Source organism: Pelodiscus sinensis, chromosome 22 (assembly GCF_049634645.1).
Source record: "Pelodiscus sinensis isolate JC-2024 chromosome 22, ASM4963464v1, whole genome shotgun sequence".
Taxonomy (NCBI): domain Eukaryota; kingdom Metazoa; phylum Chordata; order Testudines; family Trionychidae; genus Pelodiscus; species Pelodiscus sinensis.
In genome coordinates this window covers 14,156,818-14,168,963 of record NC_134732.1, presented here as the reverse complement: position 1 = coordinate 14,168,963, position 12,146 = coordinate 14,156,818, and the positions used below count along the sequence as shown (strand labels likewise).

Genomic DNA, 12,146 nt, shown 5'->3' with positions numbered 1-12,146 from the left:
ATCAGAAAGAGGCAGCAAGGGGGGGAGGGGGGAGTGGCAGGGGTGCTTCAAAGCAGCAGCACCACGTGGAGCCTGAGGTCTAAGACTTCGAAACACCATGTCCCCAGCTGAGCCCGGGCTCCATGTGGCAGACGTTTTGAAACGCCGGGGGAGCACAGAGCCAGCAGGGGACTGTCACTACACTCCAAAGGCGGAGGCGCCTTTATCGACTAATCGAATAGTCAATGTAAATTGCATCAACTATTCGATTAGCCAAGTCATCTAAATTTAACATCCCTAATGACGAGCATCTGTTCTCACGACGGCTCACCAATCTCCGGTCTCAGCAGCACACCCAGACCCTTCCCCGCACTCACATAAGCCAGGCTGGTTCCCTCTGAGCCACACGTGAACAGAAATACTGATCCAACTAAGAATATCACCCTCCAGCTCAACTCAATGGGCTCTGCTCAGCCCTGGAACCCAGCTGAAAGGGCAAGAGGAGTTTGGGGCGGCAGACTGCCATTACCCCAGGTCCCCAGGGTTACGTAGACAAGAGTCTTGGGGAGTTGTGATGGACACAAAGGGTCAGGCCATTAGTTCAGGGATGGGCAAAAGGGCCTCCGTGGGCCAGATCCAACCCGCCAAGTGGGCTGATCCGGCCCATGGGGGTACTCCCGCTCCCCTGCCCCCAGGCCAACCAGGGCCTACGGACAGGGGAGCGCACGGTGCTCAGAGTCAGTCCTGGTGGTTGATTCTAAGTGCTGCATGCTGTAGGGCAGGGAGCAAGAGACTTCATGGTCCCCCCATCCTCAGGCCAATCAGGGATGGGGAGAGTGCAAAGTTTCCTCCCACCACCAGGGGCACGGGCACCTATAGGGAACCACCAGCTGGTCAGAACAGCTGGTGGTTCTCTGGGGGGAAGGGAAGACTTCACACACTCCCCCACTTACAGACCAATCAGGGTCTGTGGGCAGGAAAACAAGGAAGTGTCCTGGCCCCGCCCCTTCCACCTGAGCCCCCGCCCCTTCCACCTGAGCCCCCACCTCTTCATGGGCAGCCCAGGACCATTTCAAAAATTTCTGAAGTGGCTCCTGGTCAAAGAGGATTGCCTACTCTGCATTAGCTTCATCTCTCTTCCAATGCTCCAGCAGCACAATATCCCCATTGAGAGAGATGTGTTATCTGGCCCCCTCTCCGCAGAGCACATGGGCAATGGAGGCAGACTTACAGGCTGCAGAGTGAACCTGTATTGGGAGGGAGGGTTATTATTGGTATAAACAATCACAAGAGAGAGTGGAGGAGCCAGTAGAGAACCAGGGCCAGACTTCTCCCTGCCCCACAACCCCCCTGCTGGGCCATGCGGAGCAGAGGGTATATTGTTCTTCCACAGAGGAGGGTGGGGAGAAAGAAGAGGCATTTAGGATGGGAGGACACCAGCTTCTGCCACCCCAGGTGACAGCCCAGAGGTAACTCATCTTTCCGGGTACGTCTAGACTACAGGCTTTTGTCGACAGAGGCTTTGTCGACAGATACTGTCGACAAACAGCATCTCGACTACATCCAGTCCTGTCGACAAAGCAAGCCGCTTTGTCAACACGAGAGTGTAGACGCACAGGACAGTGTAGATGCAATAACGCCTTCTGTCGACAGAACTCTGTCAACAAAAGGCGTTATTCCTCGTAGAATGAGGTTTACCACCATCGACAAAACTGCCGAGTTCTGTCAACATTATGTCGACAGAACTCTGCGGCAGTGTAGAGCAGGTATAGTTTTGTCGACAAAACCCTGTAGTCTAGACACACCCTATAGGTCCAAGAGGAAGCACTGCTACAGGGAGCTGGCTGGCTGGCGACTGAGACTTTGCTGCACAAGCCAGCTACAATTTAGCAGGGAAGCTGCCTAGATGCTGTACTGATGTGGCGACACACCAAAGCAAGTGGCCTCAACCCAGCAGGTAGTCAGATAACTAGAGGTCAGCAGCCAGTTCTCTTGGTACAAGAAATTGGAAGGAAGGGAGGAGGAGGAAGAGAATGCATTTCATAGCAGGGGAGGGGGAGAGAGTCACGGCCCAGCAACCCTCAAGGAGCCTGGTCTGGAACGTGCAAAGCAACAAGGAAGACATTTCAAATGGAAACATTGCGCCCTGAGCACAGTTTGCAATTCCTGTTTGTAGCCACTGCGATAACAACAGACATCAGCCACCGCACAGAGGAATCCCAAGCCCAGAGCCTGGTGTCTCGGGCTCTTTCTAGTGGTTCAGGCTGCTCCCAGAACCCACTGCTGAGGTTCCAGCCTTTAGCGGCGGCGTTGCCTATCGAGCGTAGGGAAGTGAATGGTTAACCGACGGGAGCTTGAGCAGTCCCAGCCCACGACCAGCCCGGTGCACCACAGGCAGAGGCGCTCAGCCCAGCCGGAGCAGCCCCCACACACCGCGGGCAGGGGGGAGGGGGAGGGTGCCCCAGCCCAGCCAGGTTGAGTGGCCCCCACCAGCCATCCCTGTTTCAGTGGCTAGGGACAGAATAGTGTAGTCGATTAAAGGATACGCTTATAGGTTACTGCTACAGACCACACACATTCCCCGCCCCGGCCAGTACATTTTTTAGCAGGTGGGCAGGCAGCCTGGCTCGGTCCTGGCTCGCACTGGGCCCAGGACCTACCCCCGCTGCGGCTCTGCATTTAAAATGTATTAGGAGCCAGGCACGCAGGCAGCCCAGCTCAGATCGTGCCAGGTCTGGGAGCTCAGCCCCTTCCCTGGACATGGGCTGCTGCCACCCCGTGCTGCTGCCTCTGTGTCAGGCTGGCTGCTGGTTGCCGGCTCCACCTCCGGGGACTATAGAATAGTTGATTAATTCATGAGTTTAATCGACTGTTCAAATACCCGATATTCAACATCCCTCACGCACACGTCCCCCCCCTCGGCCACACAGTCCGGGACGCCTCAGCACAGGCTCCCTTCTCCCACCCCACTCACACACCTGGGCCTGTCAGGGGATGGAGGTCTGATGGCAGCACGTGGCATGGCACCTGAGCTAGCTAGCTCAGGGACCCAAAGCAGGGAAGCCACCATAACACGCGCTTTGCAAGCCTGCCCAGGACCTGGGGCGTGCGCTCGGGTGGCCAGCTCTTGCCGAGGTCCTCGCTGCCATGGCTTCACCACTATTGGTTCCCAAGCTGCAATCACACCTCCGCCTGCCGGGCAGCCATACCCCTGGGAAGGGACAGGCCAATACACCTACAACATTTCGTGGAGTGGTCCTGTCCACAGGACGATTCGGAGCAGCCTCCCCTGGCCCCACACTTTGGGGGGGCCCCCACAGTGGCCGCCTCAACTGTCTATGGATTGGACCCCTTGGGCTCAGGGTGGCCTGGGGATTACTTGGGGAACCTGGCGCGGGGCCGAGCCTCCCACTTACTGGCTGTGTCTAGACTGCATCCGTTTTCCGTAAAAGGGATGCAAATGAGACATATCGCAGTTGCAAATGAAGCGGGGATTTAAATCCCCCCCTGCTTCATTAGCATAAAAATGGCTGCCACTTTTTTCCAGCTCGGAGCTTTGCCGGAAAAAAGCGCCAGTCTAGACGAGGATCTTTCGGAAAATAAAGCCTTTTCCAAAAGATGCCTTATCCCTCAGAGGAAAAGGCTTTATTTTCCGAAAGATCCGCGTCTAGGCTGGCGCTTTTTTCCAGCAAAGCTCCGAGCCGGAAAAAAGTGGCAGCCATTTTTATGCTAATGAAGCGGGGGGGGGGGGAATTTAAATCCCTGCTTCATTAGCAATTGCGATATGTCTAATTTGCATCCCTTTTACAGAAAAGGGATGCAGTCTAGACACAGCCACTGCGTCTGTGGGAGCCGGAGCGATCCAGCAGCCATTTCCCAGCCCACTGGGCTCCACTGCACCACAACAGCAGGAAGTCGAGCACCCCGACCCCAGCCTGCGTCCCCCCCCCCCAGTCCTGCATCACGGGAAGAGGCAAAGCAGGGCCGGGGGAGGTGGCGAGAGAATTGCCCCAAGCTGCCCTAGGGCCCATGCTGGCATTTAGTGTTTGTAAGGTGCCCATCACCGTGCCGGTCTCCACTAGCCGCTTAATTCTTAAGCTCTCTGCTGAGACGGGCACTCAAAGCGGGGGCCTCAGCTGGGGCATCCTGTGATGCAAGCCCCTCGTTCCCGTTAAACAGATTGAGGCCATTCCATTCTCATCCCCCCAAAGCTACTGGAAGGGGCAAAGTTTGGATCGCTGCTGATCTGTGCTGATTAGCCCAGGCACCTGGCAATCCAAGTCCCCTAAGAGACTCAATGGCTGAGACTGGTGCTCTGGCTGAAACATGCAAGAGAGAAATGTTGGCTATGGGAGTCGTCCGTGCCCTTTGGCAGTCTGGAGGCAGCAGCAGGGAGCAGCTTCTTGCCAGCGACCCTAATCTAGGCAGAAGAGCACTAAGCTCAGCATTTCAGCTGCAGACAGCCAGAGAGAGCAGAGCATGGAGGAGAGCTGTTGGCTTTCCAGGTGGTGTCCCCGACTGCTCTCCCAAGCACGCTAGGGACTCTGGTTAGGGCTGGTGCTCCTCACAGATCTTAATGGAGTTTGCTTACAGCCCTGGGAGTTTGCAGGCTGGAAAGTCCCTGCAGAAAGCCTGAGAAAGTTTCTCCTTGTCTATATAAGGGCCTGGGCAGTTTTCATGGGTGACTCTGCCATGCCAGCTGCACAGTGTGGTATGCCAGCTATGCTGCAGTTGGGAGGCTTTGGAGGGGTCCAAATCTCTGCAGTGGCACAGCTGATCAGATTTTTAAAAAAGCAAAACAACTCCTCCACCATGAAGAGAGAAAGCACAGAGGCTGGTCAAGAGGAGCAGAGCAGGGCGTACAGCCCACAGCTGCTCCAGCCCGTTAACCCCATGGCCTTTGCAGGCTGTTTGCAGCCGGTTTCAGACAGCAGTTGTGTGCACACAACACCCACGCCTGTTTAAGGGCAGCACACACTAACACTCAGGCCCAAGAAAGGAGCTACAATAGGGAGAGAGAAGCCAGCAAGCGCATTAACAAGTAGCTCTCCAAGGCAAACCAAGGGAAATCAAAGCCCCGCTGCTTTTCTGACAACCAAACCTCCCTACAAGGAGGCTCCAGGCGCAGAGTGAGGGTGGCACGAGTCAGAAGAATATTCCCCCTCTGTGCAACCTACCACAGCTCAAAGGGCAAAGCCACAGCCCCTGTGCGGGAGCCAGGCATGGACCATGCACTTAAGGGGTAAAAGCAAGGACAGATTTGCACTTGCTGCAAGAATCATGTGGGCTTATCAAGCTTGTTTTCACCCTCCCATCTCCCCCCCAAGTCAGTGAATTCAGGGCCCTCTCCCCTGAAAGATCAGCTTTGGCACAGAAACCGTTTCAGAGGGTTCTGGGAAGAGCAGCTGTCAAGACTCCTGGCCCTTGCACTTCCAGTTACATTTACCCTCTGGATGGGCGAGGTTAGAGAGGACAATGTAGCTCTTTCCTCAACCTTCTTAGCCCCAATCTTGCAATCAGAGATCAGGCTGGGCTAGAACTAACCCCAAACGCTCTAGTCTCCACATCTCCCAGCCACGTGAGCTGTGCTGGGGTCTCTCCTCACTCACCCCCACGTCTCCTTTGTCACGTGCTCCCTTATCCATGCCTCTCGCTGGCTCAAGTCCTCTCCAGCTCCTCCCCCGCCCCATGGTCTCCACAGGTCCTGGCTGCCTTCATCCATGCCTAGAAGAGAAACCCACCAAGTGCAGCATATTGGCGCACAGTGAGGGTGAGGGATTGGGGCACTTCAGTTCTAGTCCAGGCGGTGCCACTGGCTCGCTCTGTGACCGTGGGAAAAATCACTTCCCCTTTGCGCCTCAGTTTCTCCTCCTGTAATACGAAGATGATGATGCCTCATCCGTGGCCCCATGAAATCACAGGACCTCCTCAGCAGCCTCTTCCCAGGTCAACGCTGCCATTTACAACCCCAGGAGGAGGATGCTGGATGAGGGGTGCTCTGCAACTATTTCTGCTCCTCTCTGCATCCGGCAGAGTTTCTGTGGATGGCAGGTGCTGGCTCCCTACACTGCTTTGAGGGGCAGGGGGAGCTGTCCAGGGTTCTCTGCTCGGTGTCCCCCTCTGGTTCCCTTGTTTCCAACCTCTGGCCAGCACCCCAAACCTGTTTTTCATTATTTGTCCCCTGGAATCATTTGGAACCTGGGTCCCATGCTCCCTCCCGCAAAGCTGGGGGATGGTACATGCATAGAGATGCTCAGATCGAAGATACCGGCCTGGATGAATTTGAGATGTTCTCTCCAAAGCCTTCACTGGCTTTTGTCCATCTCAGAATCCATTACACATTCCTCCCTCCACCCCAGCCTCTGGAAACCTTCCTGGACCCACCCCTTCACTCCACACCTCCGGCTCTTCCTAGTCTCCAGCCCACTCCTAACTCTCCAAAATTAACCCAGTCAGCCTCCTAGTGCCCACCCTCACCATCCCGCCTCCTCTTCCTTCATGAAACAGAAGGGCCTCCCATCAGTGCTACAGAGAACACAAGGAGAGGACAGCCCCTGAGAGATCAGGGTGCTTAGTGTCCAGGAGGTGGGCAAGGAGGACAGGGGAGAGGTGTTCGTAAGACGGAGGCATCTTCCATCCTACTCTCAAGGACAGGAGAAGGTTCCCTCCTCCAGCACAGGGGCCTCCTTCTTACTGCACCAGGGAAAGGGACCTCACCTGGCCCTTGTGCCCACGGCATTTACCCTCACTGCCCTTTGCACTGTGTAATCCTTGATTTGCCAAGATCTGCAGGACGTCTGAGGTCCCAGCACCCACCAAGGATGTTAAGAGGTGGATAACTGACTCATCGTGTAGCCGATATAATTTGTATCAACTACACAATTAATCGATAAGGGGAAGTGCTGTGTCCTGGCTCACGCCGGTCCAGGAGCTACCCCCGCTGCAGCTTTGCAGTTTCAATGTAGTAGCAGCCGCCCGACTCTTACTATATTTAAAATGCAGAGCCACAGCAGGGGTAGCTCATGGACCTGGCTCGAGCTGGGACCGAGAAGTTCCGCCTCACGTCAGAATGGGACCACTGCGCCTCTCTGGCCGCGGGCAGGTGATACTTCGTGGCAGCAGCCCCCATCCACAGGGGGGCCCAGCTCCCTACTGGGACCCCTCACGACAGGAACTGCTGCTGGAACAGCCTCCCCTACCCCTCCACCCCCACTGCTGCCTCTGACAGAGGTAGCGGCGCTGGCGGGGGGTGGGAAGATGGCACCTTGGAGATGGTGCTGGGGGGAACCGGCTTGTCCCCCTACTTGCTGCCTCTCAAACAGAGAAGGGGGGGAGAAAGCAAGTTGTCAAGTACTCGACTCCTCGCTTACGTCCCTAGCACCCACCGGCTACACAGAGTGAAGAAAAGGCCCAAGTTCAGCATTCACAAGAGGCAGAAACTCTGCACTCCTGGGAGAGGAAATCAGAGCAGCTCGGCTCAGGCTGGGGTGAAAGTTGAAAGCCCTTCCTGAGAACAATAGCTCCTATTCTTCCTCGGGCGCGCTCCTGCAGGGACTGTTATGGCAGCTGGCCACAAAGCATCTACTGCCACACAACGGTCCCTGGCACAGGCCCAGCCCTAGCCCCACATACAGGATTTCAGTCCCCAAGCTGTAGCGGGGAAGAGTCCCCTAGATAGGGGGCTGCTGTAGGGAGACAGCCCCGGTGTAGATCCAACCTTGCTACCCTGGGATGCCCAGTGCCATGCAAGGAATAGCTTCAGTCACCGCCCCCCATTGCCTAGACGTCCGCTCCCTTCTCGGTCCCCCTTCCAAATAGCAGCTGGCTTTGAAGGGGTTCAGCTTGCAAAGATGTGATACAATCTCAGCTGCAGGTTTCAGTCTCTACAGTCTGGCTGCCACCCTCAGGAGGGGGGAGGGAGCGGGGACCCCCCAGGCTGGGGGAGTGCCGCTCTCTGGGGCTGTGTGGAGGTAACAGGGCCAGGTTTCGGGGCAGGCCCTGTTGCACACAGTCTCGTCAAGTGCCCATCTGGCAGCAGCCATGTGCGCAGCACAGGTCAGATCAGGCCAGAAGTGGGTGCAGGGAGCCCATCCAAAGCCAGGAAAAGGCTCTCCTACTCCACCCCTTCCACTGGCTTGAAAGCCTCCCTCTGACACACACCACCTACTCAGGGACCACATGGCCCTAGGGGACGCAGTGCTGGCTCACAGCCGGCTGTGGGTTAATACAGGCCCCCACACCTCCCTGTACTGTCCTGCCCCAGCCAACGTTCCTGTCCCAAACCAGACCCACCTCCTCCCCAGCTTCCGGCCGGCTCCATTCCTTCCTCACTGCCACACCCCAGCCCTCTTCGCATGCCAGCCACACACCCTGCCCGGCTCTGCACGGTGTTGGACTTGCAGGGAAGCGTAACGGAGCGCCGCATTACTGCCGTCACCACGGCGCGGAGGAAGAGGGTGTTCGCACTGGTTCTACCAGCGCAGGCTGCTCTGCTAGGGTCTGGGTCCAGCATGCTTGGATTATTCAAACATAACCTCAGGCCTGAGCTATGCAACTTGGACAGGACTGGGAAAGGTCCAGGATTTAATCCACCAAACCAGTAAGAGCCAAGAGTGAGGACAGGCCTGGCTGCTCATCCTCACCATCCTGCCAGTAGGTCCCATGAGGTACACACCCAGCCTGCAAGCTTTACCCCAGGGCTCCGGGAGGCACAGAGGGGCGGCTGTTTTATGGGGCCCTCTGTAAGTGAGCACCCATCGGGCTCTGACCACCTCTCCACTTGGACATCTCTCCACGTGGCCCCTGCCTGTCGGAGTCTCCATGGTCTTGGAAGGTCCCTTCCATGAGCTGGGAAAGCAGTGGGAAGGACAGCTCACTCGCTACCACGGCCTTCTAACAACAGAGACAGCCCACGGGTGGGGACAGGGCTCTATTTGCTGGGTCAGAGAAATGACAGTAGGTCAGCAGGTCCGTTCCCATCTGGAGCCGGGAGAAGCAAGCCAGACACCAGGCAGTGTGCCCACTGAGACACGGAATCTAGTTGGAATTAAGATTAACTAGGGCCTGGCCCCACACAGACTCGGGTCTTTCCACACACTCGACCTCAAACACTAGGCCCCTCCTGCCAGCCTACCCCCCCAACTCTGATCTCCATTCAGTCCCCTTCATATGGATTCTTCCCCCCCATCCTCCTTCCCCTGCAAACACCTTTGTCTTCCCCTCCCAGCTCTTTAGACCAGCGGTTCCCAAACTTTTCCGCATTACACCCCCTTTTTGATTTTTGAGAAACCCTCCTATACCTTCCCCCCCTAAAAATAGCAGCAAAACTTAAGGTGGGATTGATGGGGGTGTGTGGCTGGGTTGCCTCATGCCCCCCCTGGAATTTCTTCACACACACCCCAGCGGGGCATGCACCCCAGTTTGGGAACCCATGCTCTAGACAGACCCTCAGTTCACTTTGAGCTCAAATATACAGCTTTAACGGGCTCCTAACCATTTCAATTGGCTCAAGTGAGACATAAGGCACACTGGAGTCACCCAGGCTGGGTGGGCAGGCAACTCTCTCCACCGGGCACAGGCAGTGGTCTCCCTTGCAGACCGGTTTGGAAGCCGGAGGCATTTAGTGGCACCCTTGGAACCTTGTTTTTTGTTTGTTTTTTTGGCGGGAAAAGACAACAGAACTAAGCCAGATCTGGGAACTTCACTACACAGCACTTGGTGCAAGGCCATCAGCCCCGGTCTCTCCAGCTGGCATAAGGCTCCTTAACAGATGCATGTTTGATTGCTGCAGCAAGCTAAGAGTCCAGGGGGGGCAGGGGGCACTTGTAAGGATTTCAAACTCTTCAGCAAAGACAGACACCAGTGTTCATCCTTGGCCCTAATATGCTGGCCCCCACCTAGCAGGACTGGCTGGGTGAGCTCAGTGCAGGAAAGAGGCATATTAGAATTGCTCCCAAATTAGGATCTTCAGCAGATTTTGCTAGCTAGAGGGGTAACTGAGGTGGGGGAGGATGCCTCTGCGGATAGAGCCTTGAACTGGAGTCCAGGCTTCCCCATCCCATCTTGGGCAAGTCACAGCATTGATCCGTGCCTCAGTTTCCCCAGAGGCCAGCGGCAGCTAGCTGGGCTCTGCCTAGCCGGGGGTCTGAGAGGGGCTGCACAAGCGCCTGGCCACATCACCCACAAGCCAAGCTCTGGCCCCTTCTCCCGCCCCTCGGCAGGCAGCAGGCTGCGCGCCGAGCCCGGCTAGAAATCCGAGAGCGGGAACTTCTGGCTCCCACCAGCCCACGTGGAGCGGCGCGCCCCGGCCAGAGCGAGCGGGCGCGGGAGCAGAGGTGGCTGGGACCGCCGCCCCCAGCTCCCTTCGCTTCCCAGCGGCGGCAGCTCCCAGCCGGGCAAAGCAGCCCCCGCAGGGAGACCCGCTTCCCCGCACCCTGCGCCCAGGTCTCCCCCCAGCGCCCCTCCGCCCCCCACGCTCCCCTCTCCGGCCGCCCCCTACCTTGTTGATCTCCTCCAGCCGCCCCTCCTGCTGCGCTCGCCGCTGTCCGTAGGCTTTGCCTCCTGCGCCGGGGAGAGAGGGGCATTAGCCGGGCGGTGCAGGTGGCTGCGCCCCCCGAGGCGCAGGTGCCGGCTGCGGGCGCGCTTACCTTGGAGGCGGCTGTTGAGGGTCACGGCCATGCTGCGCTGCCCCGTCCCCTCCCGCCGGCTGCTCTGCGGAGCGGGGCGAGCTGCGAGCCGCTGGCGGAGCCGGGAGCGGAAGGGGCAGCCCAGCCCCTCTTGAGCGCAGCCATTCACCAAGCGGGGTCCTGGTGACTCAGCGGCCCCTCCGCTGGAGGAGGCAAAAGAATGCACCGGCCGAGCGCTCCCCGCCCCTGCCCGCCGGCGCCTGGCGGATGTAACCCTTTCCTCGCCCCTGCAGGCGGCTCATTGTGCCTGGGTGGTGCCCCCCGGAACAGCTGGATGAGGTCTCCTAAACGGCTGTGCTGCTGCGGGAACTCTCACTCCATCAGCCCAAGGGAAACCTCCCCCGACCCATCCATAAGCCTTGGAAGACACCAGGCGCCAAGCCACAACCACACCTGTGCTGGCTGCCTGTGTAGATTAAGGAAGCGCCAACTGACCATGCAAGGGACGGATGAATTAAGAAAGCCAGCGCTGCATACGGTCGCCTCCGTCACTGGACCTGGAAGCAGCATGGACTCTACAGCCAAAAATCACAATCTATCATTTATAATCGATAAACAAGGAGAAGTCTTGTGGCACCTTTTAGACCAGTGTTTCCCAATTTTATTTGGCCACGGAACCCTTTAAAAAAATGCCTGGGGGAAGCTGGTCAACAAAAAAAAGCCGGCCTGCCCCTAAGAGCCTGGGGGCCCCTTAAAAATTGCAGCTCCCGTTCGGGCAAAAGCCGTTTTCCGAAAAACTTTTGCGCAAAAGGGCCAGTGTAGACAGCAGAGATTTGTTTTCCGCAAAAATGGCGATTGGGGCTTTTTTGCGGAAAAGCGTGTCTAGATTGGCCACAGACGCTTTTCCGCAAAAAGTGCTTTTGTGGAAAAGTGTCCTGCCAATCTAGACGCGCTTTTCCGAAAATGCTTTTAACCGAAAACTTTTCCGTTAAAAGCATTTCCGGAAAATCATGCCAGTGTAGATGTAGCCAAGGTGTTTGACAAGCCAGCTGAAAAAAGTAAAGTGCACAGACTTGATTCTTATAAATCTACACCACCAACTCCTGGATTCTATCCTCTATGCATGTTTTACAGACACCTGTCTTATAAAACACTGATAATCGAGTAGTGCAAGACACTACCCTCAATAGAGTTGTCATGGGATCAAGACAGACTAGAGAATTTGAACACAGAGTGGAATATAATAAGATCAACAAATGAAGATTTGATTTCAACTTGTTATCAACACTATTGGTTCGACCCAATTTTTGTGCTATGTTTCCTGGCATGAAAGAAGCAGGAATAATTCTACTCCTGGTCACAACTGTTACAGACAGTTGAGCATTCTGTTTCCTAGTTAACCTGTGGAACTCCTTGCCTGAGGAGGTTGTGAAGGCTAGGACTATAACAGGGTTTAAAAGAGAACAAGATACATTCATGGAAGTTAAGTCCATTAATGGCTATTAGCCAGGATGGGTAAGGAGCGGTGTCCCTACCCTCTGT

The 12,146-nt window shown here is 56.4% G+C and overlaps 1 protein-coding gene across 1 annotated transcript in view; it reads right to left on the bottom strand.

Moving 5' to 3' along the window:
- Window positions 1–10,809, bottom strand: part of AIF1L (allograft inflammatory factor 1 like) — a 31,266-nt gene extending 20,457 nt beyond the window's left edge. Inside the window, exons 1-2 of the mRNA XM_075905924.1 lie at window positions 10,626–10,809; window positions 10,478–10,539 (exon numbers count right to left, since the gene is read on the bottom strand). Coding sequence (XP_075762039.1) covers window positions 10,478–10,539; window positions 10,626–10,656 — 93 coding nt within the window. The 5' untranslated portion in view covers window positions 10,657–10,809. The remainder of the gene's footprint in view (window positions 1–10,477; window positions 10,540–10,625) is intronic.
- Window positions 10,810–12,146: the final 1,337 nt, after the last annotated feature.